Raw genomic sequence first — 25,010 nt, forward strand, 5'->3', positions numbered from 1 at the left:
TTTGACCTATTTAGTGAAAAAAATAAATAAAAAAAAAATCTCACCTATATGCTCCCCCTTCTGGTCAGCTTCCCTAAGCTTGTGCTAATTTTGCTTATAAGTTATTCCAAGGCTGGTTTTCTTACATCTATATACAACAGAAAAATAGACTTTTGTTCGGTTAAATAACACTTGCATCATCCATATATTTTTGACCGCGTCACAACGTATTGTTATAGGTAATCTTGCAAAGCGCATTAAATGCAATATTTATTTTTTGGCAGTTTACTCCTTCTCTAGGATGCCCCTGATATTAACATAAATTTGACGTATGCCTTTATAACTTTCAAAAACACTGTAGGAAACTATGAACTATGTGCAAGTTATAGCCTTAGGAGATATTAATGCTCAAAGGGTAAAATTTAAAGTATAGTGGTTACAAACCATGGTTTCTAGGCAATAAAAAGTGCAACCATGTTCCATTTTTTTTTTATTTTTTTTTTTACTGTATAAATCTACCAGGAGTAGCAGAAAAACCAAAAAATATTATGTCTGACAAATAAGTTCACTCCTTTATCCGTACTAATTTCGCTTATTGGCTTAGAGCCGGTGTAGCAAAACGGATTAACTCGCCAAAAAATTAACTCCAGGTTAAAACATTTTAACTTCCTGGTTAATATATTTCGAAACAAGTCAACCCTGGGAGCAGGCCTGGATTAACCATTAGGCAAACAAGGCATTTGCCTTGGGCACCACAAGTCTCCAAGAAATTTTTTTTTTTAACAAAATTTAAGTCCAGAAACAACTGAAAATAGAACAAGTGCTATAAAAAGGAAGATATATACATTATAATAAAAATTCACATTCAAGTTTGGTAAAATCTTGAATGCTTAAAAATTAAGCTATGAATGAGCCGGTTTTTTCTATTTAGCTTTTTTTTTAAACTAATTATTTTTTTCGCGCTTTAACGACTTCACATGAGGATATTTTTTTATTAACAACGTGAAACTATTATTAAAGCTGTTTTAACATTTGTCTTATCATTTTTATTGATTCTGATATTAAGGAATTATTTGTAGGAGCTTACACCTTAAGTTTGTTGTTTTTTAGCCTTATTTTGCATAATTTTTTAATTTTTATGTAAATCACATTTTCGTTTTATATCATTTAATCATTTTTATTTACATCTTTTCGCATACTTTTTTCAATTTCAGATCCCAAAATGAAATGTGTTCAGTTAAGTGTTCATTAGAATGTATACAAGAAGATCAGTCACAGAAAGGAGACATCAGAAGAGAAGCAGAAACCATTGCAAAGAAGATGCAAGAATTAGAATTTGCTTTCATGCTTATTTTCGGAAGGAGATATCACAGCATTTTCACAGGGTTAGTCAGGCTCTCCAAAAAGAACATGTGAACTTAAAAACGTGTGCTGATTTGTATTCTTCACTAGCAGAACACTTGCATAAATCTAGGAATGAATTTGAAAGATTTGAAGAAGCTGCAAAAATAATGACACCAGGTGTAGATTATAAGTCAACTTTGACCCGTAATCGTAAACAAAAGACAGTGTTCATGATGATGATGCCCCTGAAGTATCTCTGAATGTTGATTATTCTTTGATTTTTTTTTCTTTTTTTAAAAAAGCCGATTGATTTAGATAAGCAAAAAGTTGATCATATGCTTAAATAAATACTCTATAGTAGATATTTATACATGTATATATATATATATATATATATATATATATATATATATATATATATATATATATATATATATATATATATATATATATATATATATTATATATATTAATAAAACAAACGAATAAAAAACTACTAATTTCTCAAACATTACCTATTTGTCACAGGATTCGTCTGCTTTCAAAAACCTTTTTAGCTAAACAATTTGTTTTTGTAATTTCAAAACAATATCACCTTCATTAGCTGAAACAAGACACTCTAAACCTTGATCATTTTAAATTGTAAACAGTGTCTTAATGCAATGGTTACTGATCCATCAAAATGAGGAATACTAAACTTCTGTTTATCTCGTACGTATTTTTGTGAGCAACTCTTTGGTCTTTGAACAAGATTTCCTTGAAAAAGTTTCGTATTTGAACGAGGGAAATTTAACAAGTACTTAAAATTTAAATGTATAATTTTCTATATGTATTGAAGAACAGAAATAGTAAACTATTTGATCCTTACCATAAAGTTTACCAAATGACTTCACAAAATAAGTGAGTAATTGACAAGCATGATCAACATATTTTTTCAATAAAATAAAATATAAAATTAGAACTGCAACTGAAAGATCTAAAAAGTTTAAATAGATTTTTTGGGAAATCTTCCCAAATGCTAGAAAAAGTTTAAGTTCAGTTGCTTTCCATTTTTTAATATGTAATTAAGACCTTGGTTTTCTAGAAAATTTTTTTGGAATGTAATGTCGTATCTGGAAAATTACGCCAGATAAAGTATTTACTGTAATCTGAGACAATTTACAACATTTGGTCCATTTAACCATAAGTTGATGAGTCATCACATAAGCATACTAGATGCATAAAGTCTAAAGGAAACTTGGTCACCATGTCAAATTTAATTCAATTTAACAAACCACTAACATGTTCAGAATGCTTTTAATGACAAAAATATGAACCAATACTTAAAATTGTTAAAATATGTGGGAGTATTATCTTGCCACACCACTCTCCTTTATAACACAACCCTCATATCATTTACCCGCATATACTCTCCTTTATAACACAACCCTCATATCAACCATCATATCACTGTGTCTTTTAATAAACTTAACAAATGCTCTAGCTGGTGCATCACTATGATAACAGCAAGATTGATTTCGTACTCAATAAGTTCATAAACAAAACCAACATTTTGAACATTTTTTTTTGTTTTTTGTTTTTTTGTTTTTTTATTACATTATAAATAAGCATTTCGTTACAATATTTAAAATACAAATATATAATAATAAAAACATATATATATAAAAATCGTTATTAAATAATAAAAGAACGCAGGAACTCCTAGAAGACCATACGGTCTTGTCGTCGAGTACCGCTAAGAAATGATCGTGTTAAAATTTATAAGATATTTACAAGATAAAAAATAAGTTAACGAAGTAAGAAACTTAAAATATTCCGTTACAAATACAAGATACATTATTATATATTACAATTGTTAATGATGCAAATATAATTTTTATAAATCAATAGTTAAATAGGGGGTAAAAAGGAAGATCACTAAAAAAAAAGAAAGATAATAAAAGTATATTGTTACATCTTCAATTGTAAAAATGAGTTCTTTAAGCTTTCGTTTAAAAGAAAAATAGTTACTTTGATGAATAAAATCCTTAGTAAAATTTTTTAAAACTATTTTATTCCATAAGAATGGTCCGCGATAATCAATACAAAATTTAAAAAGATTTGTTTGAAAAATGGGCTGCTTATTAAAATTATCATTCCGCAAAATGTATTTATTTTTATCTTTCGATGAATTCAAATTATGGAAAGAAATAGGGGATGAATTGGTTTTACATTTAAACATAAAACAAAGAATATTAAAAATGTTAATGAACATTGAACTCTACAAAAAAAATTATGCAGATAATCAAAAATGGAATTAGGTTTTTAGGCACCACTATTCAAATTAATCTCTAAAAACTAAATTTGGGTCACCAAATTTGCGAGTCCTAGACCTCGGCACTGACAGCAACATTTATAAATAGCAACAACTTTTGGCAAATTTTATTAAAATGTTTTTACATAATGTATGTTTAAATTTCTTGGCTATTTTAGATTTTCATTGAATAATATACAACATGTTTTTATTATATAAAATATTTATGGAGTATTATTCTCTTTTACAATCAGCTACCAAGCTGATTATACTGACTTGATCAGCTTCAGCTTTAATCTGAAGCTAATGAGTTATAAGCTAAATCCGAAATATCAGCTGCAACCCCAACTTTATGGACAACATAGTTAATGTGATGCATACTTTATCATAATACAAGTGTTTTTTTTATACTTGAATACTTATTTTTTTATTTTATAATGCATGTTTTTTTTTTAATACGTGTTAAATTATAATATTTAATACTTAAAAAATATTGACTTTTTCCCAATATTCTTTATATAAAAATAATATTTTCTTACATTGCTCTAATCATGGTAATAAACAAAGGTAATATTTACTCCAATCAATATATTTGTCCCCAAAGTTCATGCAATTCTATTATACATAAGTCTCTCTTACCATTTCTAATGAATAAAAGTTATTACTATTATTATATTTACTAACTTGTCATTACTAATATTTATCAAAAATACATTCTGGTTGTTTAAGTCACTTATACTTATATCAGTATGCAAATAATGTTAACAGTCAGTGTGCACCAAGCAGAAATATTCTTAAACATGGTGCAAAATATATACATAAGATACATATCATATTAGACCTACTTTTGTTCCTTTAACCTGGAACTTAATATTTTTATTCCAAAATTTTAAAATTAAGTTACGAAAAAGAAAAACGGTGTTTAACTTATTATAACTCAGTTATAATAATTAAGCATATGATCATGATCTATATAATAACTATTATCTTTTTTTAGTTATTGTTATTTATGTTAAAGTTATCAAGTTTAGTTAAAGTTTTATTGTAATTAGTGTAAATAAATGTATTATATATAAACTATTGTTGTATTGCGACAGAAGGAACGTTGTGGGTGTGTCATTTATTACATTGTATATAACGTTTATAATGTTTATTATACCCTCGGGGGTATTTGCAAATGTATATATATTGAGTAAAGATATTTACAAAGTGTGGGAGAAAAACAAATATAGAATTAATATTACAAGCTATTTCGGCAATGAGTATAGTGATAAAGTTTGCAGATTTGGTGTCGCAATACGATGGTTCGGGTGAGTTTTCAGAATGGATACAGAAATTGGAACTGGTTGCAAAACTTCAAAAAGTTGACGAGTTGCATGTGGGGCTCCCCTTATTTCTCTCTGGCGGAGCGTTTGCCGTTTATCAAGGTCTTAGTGATGAAATAAAAGAAGACTACAAAGAAGTGAAAAATGCACTGACTACTGCCTTCTCTGCTTCTCCGCTAACAGCATACGAAGAATTCGTAAATCGCTGTCTTAAAGAGAACGAGTCTGTTGACGTATATCTCGCAGAATTAACGAGGCTGAGCAAGCTAATATCAACTCACGTAAGCGAAGAGTGGATAAGGTGCGCATTCATTCTCGGGTTACCTGACGAAGCAAGAAAACAGCTGCAAACCGCATGCTCAATATCAACAATGTCGCTGTACCAGATCGCTGAAAAATCAAGAAGTTTGGTAATTTTACGTCGTAAAGAATCATGTTTTGTTAGTTGCGTGAATCCTGTTGCCATCAGTCCAAGGCAGGTTCCTCAAGGACGCGGAAGAAAGACCGTAACTTGCTACCGTTGCGGCGAGGATGGACATATCAGTCAAAATTGTAGCGAAGAAATTGACAAGAAGAGGTGCTTTGTGTGTGGAATGGACAATCACCTGGCCCTGCACTGCTATAAAAAGTGTACAAACTCAAAAAACGTGGAAGGGAAGCCACCCGTTTTTGTGCGAGCGGCTTCCCACAAAATTTAAAACCGCCAACTCTCTGCGTATATGTTAATGGAAGAAAAATAAAAGCATTGTTGAATACTGGATGCTCCAAATCAATTTTAAGTCGGGAAATTATAAACGAAAAAAATGTCAAACTCGCAAAAGAAAAGGTTGTTATGATGAATGGAAACTCAATTGAAATAAAACACCAGATTGTTGTTAATCTTTCTATAAATGATACCACCATCGATTTGGAATGCCTGGTGGCAGACATTGTTCCCGAATATCAAATGCTACTTGGTATGGACGCAATACGACTGCTTGGAGGTGTCCAAGTCGGGAGGGACGGCGAAACCATAAACTTCAATGTGGAACAACTAACTATCGGTGCTACTGCTGTTTCTCAAGAAAAAACGAGTGAAGTATCCTCGTCTACTATTCTAAAGCTGATTGATAAAGACTTCGTAGCAGAATTCAAAAATGGCAGTTGGAGCGTGTCTTGGAAATGGCTGATGGAACCACCAACGTTAACTAACAAAATTCCAAACTATCATATCTCTGAGGACGTTAAAAGTGAGTACGCAATGGAAATAAGTGAATGGATAGCACAGGGATGGCTGAAACCATTTGAAGGGAGATGTAATGGCATCATTCCATTGATGGCAGTAACTCAACGAAATAAGTTAAAAATACGTCCGGTGATGGACTACCGGGAGTTGAATCAATTTGTATCCAGTCATACTGCAGATGGCGATGTTTGCAGTACCAAACTTCGCAACTGGAGAAAGTTGGGAGAAAATCTTGAGATAATCGACTTAAAGAAAGCGTACCTGCAAATTCGTGTCGACGAAGCATTATGGAAATATCAAGTTGTGGAATATGAAGGGCAGCGTTACTGTCTAACAAGATTGGGTTTTGGTTTAAATGTGGCGCCCAGAATAATGACTAAAATCTTAAAAAAGTTATTATCCTTAGATAAATTTGTCGAGTCTGGGACGGATTCATTTATTGATGATATCATTGTCAATAATAACATAGTGTCAAGTTGCAGAGTTCAAGAACTCTTGAAAAAATATGGCTTGGATTCTAAGTTGCCAGAAAAACTTGTCGGTGGTCGTGTGCTTGGATTGCGATTGTACAAACAATGCAACCAAGTCCGTTGGAAACGTGACAACATACCCAAAGTTCCGGAAGGAAAAATGACACGTCGGCAAATCTTTTCTTGGTGCGGACAGCTGACCGGACATTTTCCAATAGCAAATTGGCTGCGCCCTTCGTGCAGCTATCTAAAAAGAGTTTCGAGTAGTTGTGGATGGGACTCTTTGGTGAACGAACGAGTTGTTAAATTAGTAAGCAGTTTGAATGAAAGACTTACAAAAGAAGATCCCGTTCATGGGTCATGGAACGTCAAAAACATTTCTGAAGCAACAGTGTGGTGCGATGCAAGCAGTTTAGCTGTTGGCATAGTTTTGGAAGTGGCTGGGGAAATAGTAGAAGACTGTTCGTGGCTGAGGAAACAAGATGATACGGCTCACATTAATCTTGCAGAGTTAGAAGCCGTGATAAAAGGAATTAATCTAGCAACAAAATGGGGATTCGAATGTATTAACATAAAGTGTGATTCGGCTACTGTTGTCGGTTGGTTGAGATCCTTAATTATCGGTGACAAACCCGTTCGAGTACACGGTCTTGGAGAACCACTTGTCCGTCGCCGGTTGTCATTAATTGAAGACCTTGTGAAGGAGTGTAATATAAAATTAAAACTTTTCCTGGTAAAGTCAGCAGAAAACAAAGCCGATGCTCTTACGAGAGTACCACAGAACTGGCTGCATGCAAACCATTCTGCAATGACAGCAAACGTTGTACCGCCTGATGTGAAGTCGTTTCATAATCTTCATCACTTTGGAGTCAATCGAACACTTTATTTGATGAAACAAACATATCCGAAGGAGAAAGTTTGCAGAAAAGACGTTGAATCAGTCGTGAAAAGTTGCGAAAGATGTTTATCGGTGGATCCTGCGCCGATTAGATGGGAAGAAGGAAATCTTGAAGTTGGAAAGAGCTGGCATCGTTTGGCTATTGACATAACCCACTACAAATCAGAGATTTACTTGTCTATTATTGACTGTGGAAAAAGGAGCAAGTTTGCAATTTGGAGAAGGCTACAGAACGAGAAAGAAACAACAGTGTGCTTCCATTTAGAAGAAATATTCCGAGAAAGAGGACCTCCGTGGCAAGTTCTACTTGACAACAGCAAGACTTTTCGCTCAAAACTCGTTGGTGAATTATGCGCAGATTGGGGAGTGTCCATCTTGTTTCGTTGCGCTTACAGGCCATCTGGAAATAGATTTGTTGAACGTCATCATCGCACAATCAAGCGCATGGCAGCCAGAAGTGGCAAAGACCCGTTAAAAATGGTATATTGGTATAACATAGCTCCCAGAAAAAATGGCGAGGAAACATCGCTCCCCTACAAAGCTATATTTTCCTACGAGTGGAAACCACACACAATTTCTGCCAAAACTAACGCGGAAGTTCTCCACAACTATACACAAGGACAAGAAGTATTTGTAAAACCACCTGACTCAAAATGCACGAGCGAATGGAACAGAGGAAGAGTCTCAGATGAAGGACGAGGAGTTTCGGTAGAAATCAATGGATTGCCGAGACACATGTCGGACGTCCGTCCTGCTCCCATTGTAGCTGACTTGTCTATCAGAGAATCGGAAGAACCCATCGCGGATAACCTAAATCTCCGAAGATCGACGCGAGTGCGGAGGTTTCCGAATAAGTATGCGGACTTTGTGATCTAGAGATCAAGGGGTGTTGTAATTAGTGTAAATAACTGTATTATATATAAACTATTGTTGTATTGCGACAGAAGGAACGTTGTGGGTGTGTCATTTATTACATTGTATATAACGTTTATAATGTTTATTATACCCTCGGGGGTATTTGCAAATGTATATATATATTGAGTAAAGATATTTACAAAGTGTGGGAGAAAAACAAATATAGAATTAATATTAATATTATTAAAGTTTGAATGCAAAAGTTCATATTAATAAATATTTTATCAGTATTGTAAACATGAGTTAAGTATTATAAGTATTTACGAGTATAAGCATCGTAAGTATGAGTTATTACTATGTATATTCTGATATTATTGTTAATATTACAAGTGTACAATTTAAATCAAAGTCAAAAAATATCAATAATTAAAAAATCCAGTTGATGCATAACAATAAAGCGATTCTTTGCATTTAGATGTAAACACTTAAAATTTATATCTGTCGGTGGGTAAACTTTGTTAACATTTGGCAGTCATTTGGCTTGAATAAAATATAGAAAAATTAATGGAAATGAGTGAATCTGTAAAAACGATTTAAAAGCTTTAAATTCTAAATATAACCTATCCATTACAACTTTTTAAATGTTTCTGACTAAACCAATATTTTGATTTTTTACCTGCGGCCTTGTAAGAGCAGGACGTGTTTATCAAAAAATTTACGATATGGAAGTAACAATGATAAATATTGAAAAACTAATAACCCCCAAACTGCAAGAACAAAAAAAAGTATTCTTAGTGAAACTATCAACCTTTTAAAAAAAACAAGAAAAGATATTTATCTATATCATAAATGCAAATCTAAAAATAATAACAGATTGGGTTGACAAACTTGAAAACGAGTTCAATAAAAGGTCATAATAATTGAAAAAGACGTCAACAATATAAAGGAAAGTATCAACTTTCAGGAAGAAATTTTCTTAAAAAAAATATCGGAAACTAACTGTCTGATTATGTCTGATAGACAAAACTGTCTGATAGACAAAAATCTATTTGAAAAAATTAGAAAGAATTCAAAAAAATATATTATTTGAAACAACTACAATATAGCAAAAGTGGTATTAAAAAAACCTGGAACATATTGAAAGAAATAATAGGTAAAAACCATACAAAATCAAATAATTTACCCGATAAAATTATCGTTAACGAAACTGAATATATCAACAAAATTTCTATCGCTCAAAACTTCAATAGTTTTTTTGCAAACATAGGCCCAAACATGGCCTCAAAAATTCAATGCTCTGATATCTCCTTCGAAGCCTATATCTCAAACCAACATTTTTGTTTAAATATTTTCTGTGGACTAAACCATGAAGAACTAGAAATTGCAAACTAGTAAGGCCCCTGGGATAGACAACATTTGTAGCTATATAGTTGTAAATGTGTTTCCGGTGATAAAACGACTAATCTATGAAATATTTAAATCTTCAATTATTACAGGATCTGTACCGAATAAATTAAAAATAGCCAAGGTAATACCAATATTAAAAACCGGTGATGCATTTACACTAAATAACTACAGACCTATCTCAGTGCTACCTGTATTTTCAAAACTTTTGGAGAGAGTAATATACAATAAACTGTATAAATATTTAACAAATAACAAAATCCTAAATGAAAAACAGTTTGGCTTCCAAAAGCAACATTTAACCGAATACGCAACTCTTGATCTTATAAATAATATAAATGACTCCTTTGAAAACAAAAAATACGTCCTTGGAATCTTTGTTGATTTATCTAAGGCGTTTGACACAGTAGATCACGCTATATTAATTAGGAAAATGGAAAAAATATGGGATAAAAGGACTTCAACTAAACTGGTTCAAAAATTTTTTACTGGAGAGAAAATAATGCGTTATTGCTCATGAAGAGAAATTTTCAAAATTACTCAAAATAAAATGCGGTGTCCCCCAAGGTTTCATTCTTGCACCTCTTTTGTTTTTAATATACATAAACAATCTTCCTCAAGCCTCAAGTAAATTGGATGTTATAATGTTTGTAGACAACACTAGTTTATTTTATGCATCCTCATCAATTACAGAACTTTATGAAACTACAAATACTGAACTTGAAAAAATAAACAGTTGGTTAAGATCTAACAAGTTATCGCTAAACAGAGAAAAAACCAAATATATTTTTTTTTAATCTAACCTTAAAAAAATACCACCCGATTTACCTTTGCTAAATATAGATACTAAAGAAATAGAGAACCCAAGCAACTAAATTTCTAGGGATACTTATTGATGAGAACATCTCATGGAAGTCACATATAGATATATTAAATACCAAAATATAAAAAAACATTGGTATTCTCTACAAAGCTAGTTCTATACTGTTTCCTGATAATTTAAAGTTCCTATACTTCCCGTTTATACAAAGCTACATCATATACGCTAATGTTGCATGGGCGAGTACTCATAAATCCAAACTAACCACACTATATTGAAAACAAAAACATGCTGCAAGAATAGTTTTTAATAAGAATAGACTCTCGCATGCTGAGCTACTTTTAAAAAATTTGAAAGCATTAAATGTATATCAAATCAATATATTCCAAAGTTTGTTATTTATGCTCAAATATAAACTTGGACTTGTTTCTTCTTACTTTTCAAAGAATTTCTTCCAAAATAGCATAAATAGATACCATACCAGAGGAACCGGAATCTTCAACGTACCTTTTAAAAAAACTAATCTCTCGCGCTTTTCCATTTCTTATCGTGGTCCTTGTCTCTATAACAAATTAATATCGAAAAATACTAAACTGAAAAAACCGAATAACTTAAATACTCTGAAAACGATATTAAAAGATCTCATTTTAAACACTAACAACTTTATGAATTTTTATTAACCCCAAAGCAACTATGAATAAAACTATCTTTGTTCCGAAACCAACGTAAACTCTAATAAGTCTAAAAACTCTAAATAACTCAAAAGCAGCATCAATAACAAAAGTACAAAAACAAATAATAGGCTTATTTATCACAACGACTCTATACCTATTTAGCAAATCGTGTACCTACTTATATTTATGTGTATTGAAATAAAATTAAAAAAATTAAAGTCTGCATTCTTTGGTTTTGCATTTTGGATTTTTGTTTTCATTCAGCCGAAAACTGATAACATTTTTTTTTTTAATATAAACTTATTTTAAATTGAAGTATCCAAAAATATTAGTAACGGTTTCTTGATGACAAGACCGTCGGTCTTCTGCAAGTTTTCCGCGTTCTTTAAAGTAATTTCTAATACTTTATGTTTTATTTTATATATATTTTTGTATAACGTTACTTCGTGATTTTTTTTTTTTCAAATTTTACTTACTCTGTAAAGATTCTATTATATAATACGAATTTGTAAAGATTAAAGAACAAAAAAATTAAAAAAAAGAAATTAAATTGCGGTACATTTGATAAAACCATAAAATGTATACTTGATATTTGCGGTAACAAATAGAATTAGCCTCATCAATAATTATTTTCAGTTTACATGCATATTTTGATCTGGTGATACGCTTTTGTGACTTTTATTTAATTATTATTTGTAAGTTAAACAAAGACCGTGAAATCAGTGCTCATAAAGTTTTTAACATTTGGTTTTTGATACCTGAATTTGAAATGGGACGTATTAAGCGTTAACGAATGAAAAATTAGCTGTAATCAAAGCATACAAAGATATAGGCTTATCTAATCGGGAAATTGCAAAGAAAATTAAAAGATCCTCAAAAGTGGTTAATAATTATTTCAAGATGGGCGTTAAGGGAAGTGGTGCTAAACGTAAAATTGATAAATGTGCTAAACAAGTTATTGTACGTCGTGCTGCTGCTCAGAACATGACTGCATCTCAAATTCGTGCTTATTTACAATTACCTTTAACTGTTCAATATGTGAGACAGATCTTACATGAAGATCCAAACACAGTTTGGAAAAAGCGTAAATCAAAACCAAAACTTACTGTTCATCATAAAGAAGCTATGTTACAATTTGCAAATGAACATTTGTCTTGGCTGGAAGAGTGGCATTAAGTTCTCTTTAGTGATGAAAAAAAGTTCAATCTAGATGGTCCTGATGGCTTTCAATATTACTGGCAACATCTTCAAAAGAGAAAGAAACTTGGATGAGTCGTAACTTTGGTGGTGGAACTGTTATAGCTCAGGGGGCTTTTCCATTGCTGGAAAACTTCCACTGGCACAGATTTCAACAAGAATGAACAGGACTACATTGACTTATTGAAAATTAGTTTGCTTAAGTATGGTGAAGAATTAATGGGTGAAAATTTCACTTTTCAACAAAACAATGCTGCCATCTATAATTCAAATCTTACAAAAGCTTGATTTAGAGAAAAAAATATTCACGTAATGGAAAGGCCCGCATGCAGTCCAGATCTTAACCCAATTGAAAATCTATGGGGAATACTTTCAAGAAAGATTTATGAAAATGGTAAAAAATATGAATTTACAGCGATAAATAAACCTATATTGGAAATTTTCAAGTCTTCGATTAAAACAGAAGTTGTACCGGACAAGTTAAAAGTAGCTAAAGTAGTACCATTATTTAAGACAGGTAAATCATACTTAATTAATAAATAAACATTTTGATTGCATTGAAACCATTATATTCCATTTTTTTATGCGATTATTTTAAAGTAATAAAAATTAAAAAAAAAAAAATTATGAACGAGTGCAGTATTTGAAAAAAAACTTGGTTAGAAGAAATTATATTCGACTGGATAAACAAAACTTAAAACGAAAACCCGTGGTATGTTTATTTTAATTATAAATAAAATTTATTATAACTTAAACAATTTATTTGTATTGTTATTATTGATAATTAAATTATTGTTAAACTATTTTTATAATTTAAGGTGGACGCCCTTCAGTTTAGTTTGAAGATGCGTCTGTGCGAACGAAAGATTGCATAGTTTCCGAACTTTCAGCTTCCTCGCCATATACTCCCCCCACTCCTCCTCCGGTGAATTTATGAAGTTATAAATATATAGTTACGAAGCGTATAAAGTACACGTTTTACGTACAAAAAGGGGATTAAATACGGAACGCCAAAGCTGTCTTAAGTGAGCACATCATTATATGATGTGCTCACTACATTGTACGAGGGGCTCACTACGTTATATGATGTGTTCATTACAGGATAAGATGCGGTCACTGCATTTTATGATGTGCTCGTTACATTATATGATCCGAAATTGCATTATATGATGAGCTCACAACATTATATGATGCGTTCATAACATTATATAATGTGGTACTGCATTATATGAAGTGCTACTACATTATGTGTTATGCTCTCTATATTATATGATGCGCTCATTGCCTTATATGATGAGCTCACTAAATTATATGATGCGGCCGTTTACGAAGGAGTTTTAAAGGAGGGTGGAATTGGGGGGGGGGGAGGGTTTGTGGTTTTGTGACGATTCATACAAAACTTGCAACTAAAGTGTTGCGATTTTGTTGACTTATTTTTGATTAATCAAACTGTCCATTTGTCAAATTCTATTGGTAAATTTACTTGAAATATTTAAAAATTTTACAATTAATTTTTTTTAAATGTTAATTTTCGAAAGTCTACAATAAGAATAATAACCTCTAAAAAAAATAAGAAGAAACTTCAACAATAAGTTTTTTTTTATAAGAGTTTAAAAATTGTCTATAAATGCTACAAGCATTGTGTTTTGACAAATTATTATAGATTCTTAGTTTTTTAATTGACATCTAATTGTCAAAATTTATTATACACTTGTGTAAATGATTTTGAAATTACATTTTATGCTGTCGATTTTAATACTATACAAAGTTAGTAGTAGAAACCTAAAATAATATAATGTCTAATATATTTGATGTTAGTCACAAAGCGGAAGAAGAGAGGAGAAGAACACTATTAATTTTATGTGTATGGCAAGTATGTAAGCTTCAAAAATTCCTTTTACTGACCAAAAAATGATTTAAAAAAAAGCAGGCCTTGGGTGTAGATAAATAAAGCTTGAAAATAAATGACAATGAAGAAGGTGTTTACATTAAAATTGTTGAAAATTTTTCACACGTTAAAGGTGGAATTGAGTTTATGGCTTCTTTAGCGTCGAGATTTCGTATTATTGAACTGCTTGCTGCAAAAGAAATTAAATTAAATATAGGCGGAGGCCGAGGAAATGTGTATACTAGACTAATACAAAAATCTTTGTCAACTAAATCAATAAATGTAGAACTTATAGTTACTTTAAAGAGCAAGTGTTTGAGTCGTTGGAAGGAATTCCTCTTAAATGAGTTAAAAAGTCACATACAGATTAGCTTTAATGTTAGCAGTGACGAAAATGAGGATGTTTTTAAACTTCCTCTGTTTTCTCCATTCAAAGAAATGACAACTATAACAGTTCAAATTATAACTTTAAACAACAAAATTATTTTTCAATACAACCTTTACCAGTATGAGCTGCCAGAATATGAATCGCCAAATTTGAATTTGTTTTTACCCATATTGAAATCTAAAAAAGACAACTTGAACGAGAGTTATCTGTTTCTGCAATAAACTGTAATAAAAATGTAGATGCTTTTAAAGAAGATTGAGATAAAAAGAAAGAAAATATTATCCAATACTGTCATGAGAAAAATATTATCCAATACTGCCATGAGAAAAATCTTATCCAATAATGTCATGAGAAAAATATTATCCAATATATTGGATAATATTTTTCTCATGAAAGTATACTGTCATGAGAAAAATATTATTCAATACTGTCATGAGAAAAATATTTCACAAAATCCCGCTGAAATATTGCGATATATGCAAAAAAAGTTGATCACTGGAAGGCCTCTTGAAATCACAGTCCTTGCTGTTTGTCCAGAAGAAGAGACATCTTTATTCTTGTTGTGGCGACTGCGTTCGAAGAGTTGCTGGATATTAAAAATAAATGGGTTACGTGGAAGTACAATTTTATAATGAGGTAAGTCTTATAACATTAATTATATCATTGAAAATGATTTCATTTGTATAATTTTTTTTGATGATTTGTTCTTGATATAATAACTAGAAGAACAATTTTTTTAATGTTCATAAAAAAAAGGATGCTAAAGGTTTTGGAGGTCCCAGGAAAGATTTCTTTAAAATTATTTTACGAAAGATTAGGAAAAAGTATTTCGACAATAGAATACTCGATTCATTCCCTGAGGATTATTATGCAGTTGGTTTAGTATTTGGTACGACTTTAGGGGGCATCCGTAGTGCACGTATGCAGTAAAACCTGCTCAAAAGTGATTTAGAACCCCCTCCTCCTTGTACGAACTTGTACGCTTTCAAAACTGCTCTTCTCCTCCGTGTTCGTATGCATTATTTTTTTAAAATAAACTTGATTTCTTTTTTCTCTCCTCATTATTTATATAGAAATTTAAAAAAAAAAAAATTGTGACTGGAGTCAGAAAAAAAAAAACACAATTCTGATTTGTTACACACGTATAACTCAATGTTTTAAAAAAAATAAAACCAATTTTAGGAGAAATAGTCAAACCGCGTACGCACTCACTGTCTTTAACATCACCTCCCCCCTTGAACGTATTCGTATGCTTTCGGGAAACCCCCTACCCCCATACCTGCGTACGTACTTTATGGATGGCCCTTAATTATTCTAGCATAGTTTATTCTTTTATGTATCAATTTATGAATAAATTATGCATGTGCCACATTGGTTTGGTTAATTCATGGTCAAAAGAATTTACAAGTTGTTGACAAAGAGTGGCACACCAGGCTTCTCTGTGATGAAAATACAGTTTTTCAATTTCAGCTAAAGTGAAGATACCGGAGCAGAGAAAGTTTGTGTTTGAAATTGTTCAAGTTCTTTGGGTCCACCGCATTTTGGGTTAAAAAATTCCATAATTTTACAACACGGTCGGTGAAGAAGTTGTTTCTTTCAGCGCAATTTCGGGCAAGTTTTGCTTTTAGTTGTTTAGTGTGTCCACGCGGCTGAAAACTGTACTTGGAAGATTCCGTGTTTGGTTGAAGTTGAAGCAAATAATGACGTAAAACTGTCAATAGAAGTTAAAAAAGTAACTTCTATTGACAGTTTTAACCAATACCTTAGGGAAACCAATAACTTAGGGAAAAAATGACCAAAGAGTGGTCATTTTTGGACCTCTTAAGGGAGGGGTTAAATGAATTTTTTTTCAAATTTTTTTTTTTACTAACTATATAAAGGACTAAATTTTAGTTTAAAACTGTATGGTGTTTTAATTACCTCTCAAAAATTTATGTTCCCGTGGTATTGAAAATCAGGTAAATTGGCAATTTTTTTTTTTTTCGGAAGGAAGGAGGGCGGTAGTGGGGGGGGGGGGGGAGAAAGGAGGTTATATATATACATATATATATATATATACATATATATATACATATATATATATATATATATACATATATATATATACATATATATATATATATATATATATATATATATATATATATATATATATATATATATATATATATACATATATATATATAGATATATATATATATATATATATATATATATATATATATATATATATATATATATATATATATATATATATATATATATATATATATTAGGGGTATGACTAAAAAAAAAATTTAAGAATTTTTTATTCCCCATGTAACCATGAGTGGAGAAATTATATTTATAAACATAAAATATATTTTTTTTATGTAAATTGTCAAAAAAGATCACCCCTCAAGCTAAAAATAATTTTTCCTATCTTTTTAGTGAGTTATAAATTAGAAATATAATAGAGAACCCAATCTTACTCAATATACGACTGTGATCACAAACATCATAAATTCTACAGATTTCTTTACGAGATAACTGAAACTTTTAATAACTGCAATTTTCGATTTGAACCCTGTTGGACCGCGCGGAAGTGCTTCAGCATTTTATAATTGGTTTTTTGTATATAACCGGAATTGTCTTCTTTAACTTTGTCAAACTGTTATCTTGTGTTTTGAACATTATGTCCAAAAATAGAGTTGCTTCAAACAAGAATAAGAAAGTTTGGGAATGAAATTTAGTAAGGTTTGAAAAAGCTTAAACTTCCAGAAAATGTACTACTGTTGTTAAAAGTATTAGTGAAATGAATAAGATGCCAACAGAACAGCGTATCATTGATCGATTTAAATGTTTGTCATCAAATGTGAAAAGTAGAAAGGAGAGAATTGCAATTGTGGCTGAAGAAACTAAATTGCTATGGAGAAAGCTAAATATTCCTATTCAACAAGGGAAATTGGCAGCAGAAAGAAAAATAGAAAATGTATTGAAAAAACTTGACAAAGATAGTCGAAAACGCGGAACTCAAAATTTTACACGATTGTTTGACATAACCGATGAGAAAGGTGAATGGTTGTGTCAGGAAGATAAAGAATTTTATTGTCTTCAAAAGTCAACAAATGGAAGAGCTGAATATTGTACCACAATTAAAGATGCTGAAGGTATTCATCCAAGAAAATTAGTGTTGATAAAGAAACAAATGTCCATCAGTCAAGGACAAGATTTTGTTGAATCAGCTAGTGAAGAAGAACCTTCAGAAAGTGAAGAACAGTGTTCCAGCAGTGATATTGAAGCTGAAGGTCCTTCATCATCTTCTAAAAAACAAAAAACAAATTCAGCAGTAAATTTAGTGATTTCTGCTAAGATTAGTACCAAAAAAGCACATAAAGTCTGTAAAACTCTTTCAGAAAGTGGTATTTCTATTCATACTCCAACGCAAAGTGGTATCTACAAAGGTGTTATGAAAGAAGGAGAAAAGTTGAAAGCAAGTTATATGGAAAACCTAAAAAATGAAAAGTGGTCTTTGCACTTTGATGGAAAACAAATAAAGAAAATGGAACATCAAGTAGTTGTTTTGAAAAATGAAAATAGAGAGGTTAGGCTTGCTGTTCTGGAAATGATGAATGGAAAAAGTAAAACAATATATAATGGGATAAAGCATGTGCTAGATGAGTATGAGCTGTGGCCAGCCATAAAAATGATTGTATCTGACACAACATCTACAAATACAGGATTAAGAAATGGTGAAGTTACACGGTTACAGAAACATTTTAAAACCATTGGACTAGAAAAGCCTGTTTTTATTGGATGCCAACACCATATTCTAGATACTCTTTTGAAACATGTCATGAATGATCTTTTTGAAGGATCGACAATGTCACCATATCTCCATTACCCTTTTGTGACAAGGTTGCAGCAAGATTACGAGAACTTGAAGCTATTGTTTAGTAATATTGGAAATCCTTTGACGAAAGTGAAGCGAACTCGCAGGAGAGATGACATGGATTTCCTGAATCACTTAATAGCATGTTATAGAAAGTTTAAAAGCACAGGTAACTTTCCAAAAGTTAATTTCAAATCACTTCCTGCTATAAGCAATGCAAGGTGGAATTCGAGAGCCATTTTTATTCTACTTGCTTACATTTTAGTACCAGAATACCAAGAATCAGAATCAGCTCAAGCAGCATGTGACTTCATCTGTGGTTCATGGGGTGATATATGGTTTGGGGGTCACTACTTCAATCCTGCAGACTTTGTTAATCTATTAGAAGCATGCAATGAGCATCCTAAAGCATTGAAATCATTGAAAAGGTTTTGGTCCACTGAGCCAACACCAATACCAACGCAACGTTCAAATATATGTGCAGAACGTGCTGTGAAAGTGATGCAAGACTTAATGCCATTATGCCATAGCGTAGAAAAACTAAATGTTAAATACTTATTGTCAAATACACAGTGGACAAATTTTAATTATACATGTTTATTGGTTTCTATAAAGTAGATGTGTTGCAAAACTACATTTTTTAAAAAAAATTTACAAATATTTTTTAATTGGGGGTGAACTTGACATATAGTAAAAATGCTTGTTATTTTTCTGATTTTTGCACAAAATCTCCACTAAATTTAGTATGGGAAGATAGGGTTGCAAAATTGTCATATCCCTAATATATATATATATATATAACGCGATAAGACGTGTTTTTGAGGAGGAGAAAAAATTTATAGTTTTTTAATATTATGGTATTAAAAGCTGACTTTGAGGCTCTAGAAAAAAGAGTATCAGCTTTAGAAAAAGCAATCAAAGCTAAAGACGACCAGTTAACTGAAAAAAACCAAAAAATAGAAGAACTAATAAAAAAGTTAAAAGATAAAAACTGTAATGATGAAAAAGGTAACGAGGAACTTTGGACTGATGTTGTAAAAGGTAAACAGAAAAGAAAATCAATAAATCAACTCAACCTGATTAATGCAGTAGCCAAAGAATCAAAAGAACAAAAAATGCGAGAAAAGAATGTAATTATTTTTGGTTTAGCAGCATCTACGAATAAAAATAAAGATAATGCATTTGACGAGGATAAAAAAAATGTGATAACTATTTTTAACAAAATTGATACAAATGTTAATATAGAACACATTATCAAGTAAAAAACAAGGAACGAAAATCCACCACCTTTTATCGTTGTCTTAAAAGATAAACATGAAAGAAATAAAGTTTTAAAGTCTTCAAAAGTATTAAAAGACGATGACTCGTTCTCGAAAGTATTCATAAAACCTGATCTTACAGAAGCAGAAAGACATAAAGCAAAACTCTTAAGAAAAGAATGTCACCGAATGAAGACTGAAAGAAAACAAAGAAATGAAAATAATTATTATTTCAGTATCAGATATGATCGAGAAGTAAAAATTACTGTATAGCAATTACCAAAAAACTATAAGAATAACAAAATCGAATATCATAAATCAACGGACAGGAACAAAAAAATCATCAATGAAATATTTAAAAAAATAAATTACGTGTCAAAATCAATTGAGTCAATAAACATATTATCTGAAAATACAAAAAAAATAACAATTAATAATAACGACGTAACAGAAAATTTTTTATCACGTTGGTATACAAATGCTACATCATCAAATTGTAAATACAATGAACTTATTGCTGAAATAGTCACATCTTCCCCACAGATACTTTTTATTAGTGAAACATGGTTTAATGAAAAGTCATTAAGTAATGTTCCAGGTTATAATATATTTCGCAAAGATCGAGTAGGTAAACGAGGAGGGGGAGTATGCATATATATCAAAGAAAATATTAAATCTGTTACAGTTTCTGATAAAATGTTAAATGACGACGACTTAGAGCAAGTTTGGACATCACTGCATATTGGCAATGAAAAGATACTTTGCGGATGCATTTATAGACCAGGCACAATTGACTATGAATCCAATCTAAAAATAATAAATTCAATTAAACGAAGTTACAATCTATTGATAAGTAGTAAGTATTCCGGCCTATTGATATTTGGAGATTTTAACTACTTTTCGATTAAATGGAATAAAGAAAACATCGGCAAACTTATTAATAATTCAGATATTTCTGCTAGAGAGTTCTTAAAATGTTTAAATGATTGTTTTATAACACAAAACGTAATTAAACCAACTTTTCAAATTAAAGAATTTAAATCCACTAACGTTCTTGACCTAATATTAACAGAGTCAAACAAAAGAATAATTGATTTGAATCATTTTGATAATTTGGGTGCACTTAGTCACGGTCATCAGATCCTAAAGTTTTTGTATTGCCTTAGAAATAATTTAAAATAAACGGAAACAGTAAAAAAAAATATAACCTTATATATGAATACGGTAATGAATAGTGCGCATAGTTACGCCTAATGTTAGTGTTGTTAATGACGGTTCTGTATTCTGTAAAATACACCATTTCTCAGTTTTTAAGTAGTTTCTAGACTTTTTTTATGCGCGGTTACATTTGCCAAGCGGTCTTTCGAGTAAAGTCAGCTGGCAAATTGGAGATGATGTACTTTTATTCTATTTTTTTTTTTTTGATGATGTACTTTTATTCTATTTTTATTTTATATATTTAGAGTTGATGTTGTTCATTGTTTAAAACAAAAGTTTAAATAATCGTTTGTTTGTTGTTGGTTGCTTTTATTTTTCTAATTTTTATAGCCTGTTTTCAATTTTTAGAAGAAGTTAGAAATAAAATGTCTGGTAAAATAGTTTTTTTAGTACAATCTAAACATGAATACTGTAATTTATCTAATCTTCTAAATATGAATACTGTAATTCAATAGTGTTAGTGTCATTTCACATTCTTTTTTAATAAAGAACTTTCCAGGCTTTTCTAAAAGCGTTTCTTTACTCCACGCGGTCTTTCAAGCAAGGTCTTCCAGCCGATTAGAGCTTATAAATTTTTAGTTTCAAGTGGAACTGATGTTGTTCATTGTTTAAAAACTTAAATTTGTTTGTTGTTCGTTGTTTTTATTTTACTGTTTTTTTTTTTTAGAAGAAGTAAAAACTAAAATGACTGGTAAAAAAAATTTTTTTAGTACAATGTTTCTTTTTTAGTAAAGTGTTTCAGTTTTGTCTTCAGTCTTTTTGGATCATTTTAAGCAAGTATTGTTTCATTTTTTTAGAGCAGTTAGAAGGAGCTGAAGGCCTTTTTAATAAGTATATAGTGTATAGTAATTTATTTATAATTTATATTAGTAACATAGTTATATTAGTTAATTTATAGTTTATATTAGTTTATATAGTATAAAGAAGTTTATTTATAGTTTATATTAGTTCAAGTTTATTTATCGTTTATATTAGTAAGTTTATTTATAGATTATAGATTAGGATTAATGAGAATACAAATTTTTTTTAGACAGGGTAGCTGACAGCGACTTAAGTAAGTTTTATCATTTAGATTTTATTTGAGTACAAATGTACCATTAGCAATGTCATTGTATATAATTTCATCTCAATTTTTATTTTTAGACAGACAGGTAGAACTCAGTAAGGACTTAGATTTTGTAGATTTAAAAACTTCTTTTGAATATTCTTTTAAAGCATTGAATATGTTTTAAATATTTTAATAAATTTTGTCATTTAGGTGTGGTAGCATCATCAGTTGGTGCAAGTGGTAGTAATGTCTTTTATTTTATTTTACAGCAAATAGTAATGTTTTTTAATTTATTTTAAAAAGAATCAATAAATATTGTTTATTTAAACATAATCATCAGGATAAAATAGATAAGATAGATAAAATAGCTTTTTTATTTAATATTTTTTTATTTAGTTATAACTTCAGTTGCACCAGCCACAACAGGTAACTTCGTACATTTATTTTAATATACTTGAATTACATTTGTTACTTAACTTTTCAAGCAATAAATATTGTTTATTTCAACATTATCGTCAAGATTATATAAATAAACTTCTTATTTGATAATTTATTTTAGTTGCTTCTGGATCAACTTTAAATAATGGTAACTCATTAATTCATATTTTATTATAGATAAATGTAGATAAAAAAATGTGTTGGAAATTATTGTAGATTTAAAAGCAGTAAGCTTTTTTCTAAAGGTTCTTTCTATTTTTGGATTAAATCCACTATCACTACATTTGTTCTATGTTTATATAATGTTCTTTAATAATTTTTGTCATTTGAAAAAAAATATTAAATTTGTTAAATTACACCAGGTTGTCGAAAATAGTTATAGTTTAATGATAATGTTGTAAACTGTTAGAGCAGATTATAGATCTTTGATCTATTTAATCTATTTAATAACCTACTACCAAAGGGAAAATTTACTATCAGTTGTTTGTTTGTTTTTCTGTTTAGTTGACAACAATGAAGAGAAAGGTAGTATGTTTAAAAGGATTTTTAATTTTTTATAAAGTAACTAAAATGTTTTTTAAAATATTGTTGTTGACTTGAAAGTAAAACAGTAGGTTTTTATATTTTTATACAATTAGCCCAAGAACTTATAGTTCTATAGTAACTAAGGTAATACTTAATATTATATTGTCAATAGCAGAGAAGAAATTTAAAATTCTCAGTAAGACAGCTTCTTATTATTTTACCTCAAGTTAGTTTAATTAAAATTTTTTTTTTTTAGTTGATCAAGAGAGAGAAAATTAAGGTATTAGTTACATTAGTTTAGTAAATTTATATTTAAAAAGTTAAGTAGATATTTTAACGTCTATACATTTAAGTGCTTTTATTGTTTAGACACAGAATTGAAGACTGAAATAAGTCAGTGTTTTTGCTATAAGATAATTGTTAATAGGAATTTGTTTATTTGTGCTGTAACTGGAATTTTAAAACTTCAAGTACTAAAGCTTTATTTTCTTTTTGAAATATATGCACATGAAATATAATTTTGACAAAAATAAAAAGTTAAATAAAAAAAGTGAAAAGTCATTTCTGAACTACAGACGTTTTTCCTTTGAACATTGTGGGGACACCAGACCCTTTATATTGACCAAACTTTGTTTCACATTGTTGCAGGAAAACAGTCTTTATACCTATGCAGATACTGAAAAAATTAAAAAGGTCTCATACATAACTCATTTTCACAAAAAAATGGATAACCGACCTTTGTCTTCTGAGGTACAGATATTAAAATTTAAAGTTTTTTTTAGTTTTGGTTTAGGTTATAGTTAATTTTAGTTTAGTTTTAATTAGTTTTAGCTTCAGTTATCTTTTATCTTTCTTTAGACAACTTCATGGAAGAAAAGAGGGGAATAGGTAAAAAAAATTATAGTTAAATATTTCTTTATATGTAAATATAATTCTATCAATTATTCTGAGGTATATTTTTTGTCTTTAGTGTCTGGTAGAAGCATAACTGGTAGGGCTGTGTTTTAAATTTTATATATTTTTTACGGAGAAATATGTGCAATAGGTGAAAGAATTATTTAATATAAATATGACATTTTTAAACTGTTTGCATTTTACTCATATTTTTATTAAAATTAAATTTCTCACAAGTTTAACTTTTTTTAATTTAATTTTTTTTAATTTATTTTTAGCATCCTCTTCATCCTGTGAAAATGGTGAGGTTTGCTTTATATTTTGATTAAAAAAAATTGTAAATATTTTTAAATTTTATTATATCCTTCTATTTGTAATTTTAGAGTCGTTAACATTTGAAGAGTACAAAAGATATCGCTCCCAACACCCAGGGCCTCTCTCGGAGAGGTCCTTCAATAAGTGGCAAAGTAATGGCGGTATGGATGAGCCATCCTTCAAATGGAGGGCTCATCCATAACGGGGTGTTGGGAGACACCGAAGAAAAAACAGCAACCAAAAGGTTGTAAATGTCTTCTATCAGTGAAGATATTTATAACTTTTTTGTTGCCATTTTTTCTTCGGTGACTTTTTTTTATTTTATTTTTGTAATTTTTTTTTTAATTTGTAATTTTTTATTTTTTATAATATACTATTGTTTGTTTTTGGTTTGTTTTTGTCTTTTTTAATTGAAATTTTATTTGTTTTTTACCAATTAAACTTAAATATAGTTAAATTGATTCACTACCCAATCATCATAATAGGATGCTACATTCTGTTTGTTAAAAATAATTAATTGGTAGTTTAATTTATTGAAAACACTGCTTTTAAAATTTACTATAAGCCAAGACTATTTAGCTATATAAATGCAATTTATTTATATCTATTTGATTTTTTATCTTTAATGTTTTTAGTTTGGTTCCTTGAAGCATTTTTTTTTTTTTTCTAATTAAAATATTTT

The 25,010-nt window shown here is 29.9% G+C and overlaps 1 protein-coding gene across 1 annotated transcript; it reads left to right on the plus strand.

The window, feature by feature from the left end:
• The first annotated feature begins 5,776 nt into the window (after window positions 1–5,776).
• LOC136090915 (uncharacterized) lies at window positions 5,777–8,410 on the plus strand. Its single transcript, XM_065817891.1, has one exon. It carries the CDS (start codon window positions 5,777–5,779, stop codon window positions 8,408–8,410), a length of 2,634 nt encoding a protein of 877 aa, XP_065673963.1.
• Window positions 8,411–25,010: the final 16,600 nt, after the last annotated feature.

The sequence above is a fragment of the Hydra vulgaris genome, chromosome 14, assembly GCF_038396675.1.
Source record: "Hydra vulgaris chromosome 14, alternate assembly HydraT2T_AEP".
In the NCBI taxonomy this organism is placed as follows: domain Eukaryota; kingdom Metazoa; phylum Cnidaria; class Hydrozoa; order Anthoathecata; family Hydridae; genus Hydra; species Hydra vulgaris.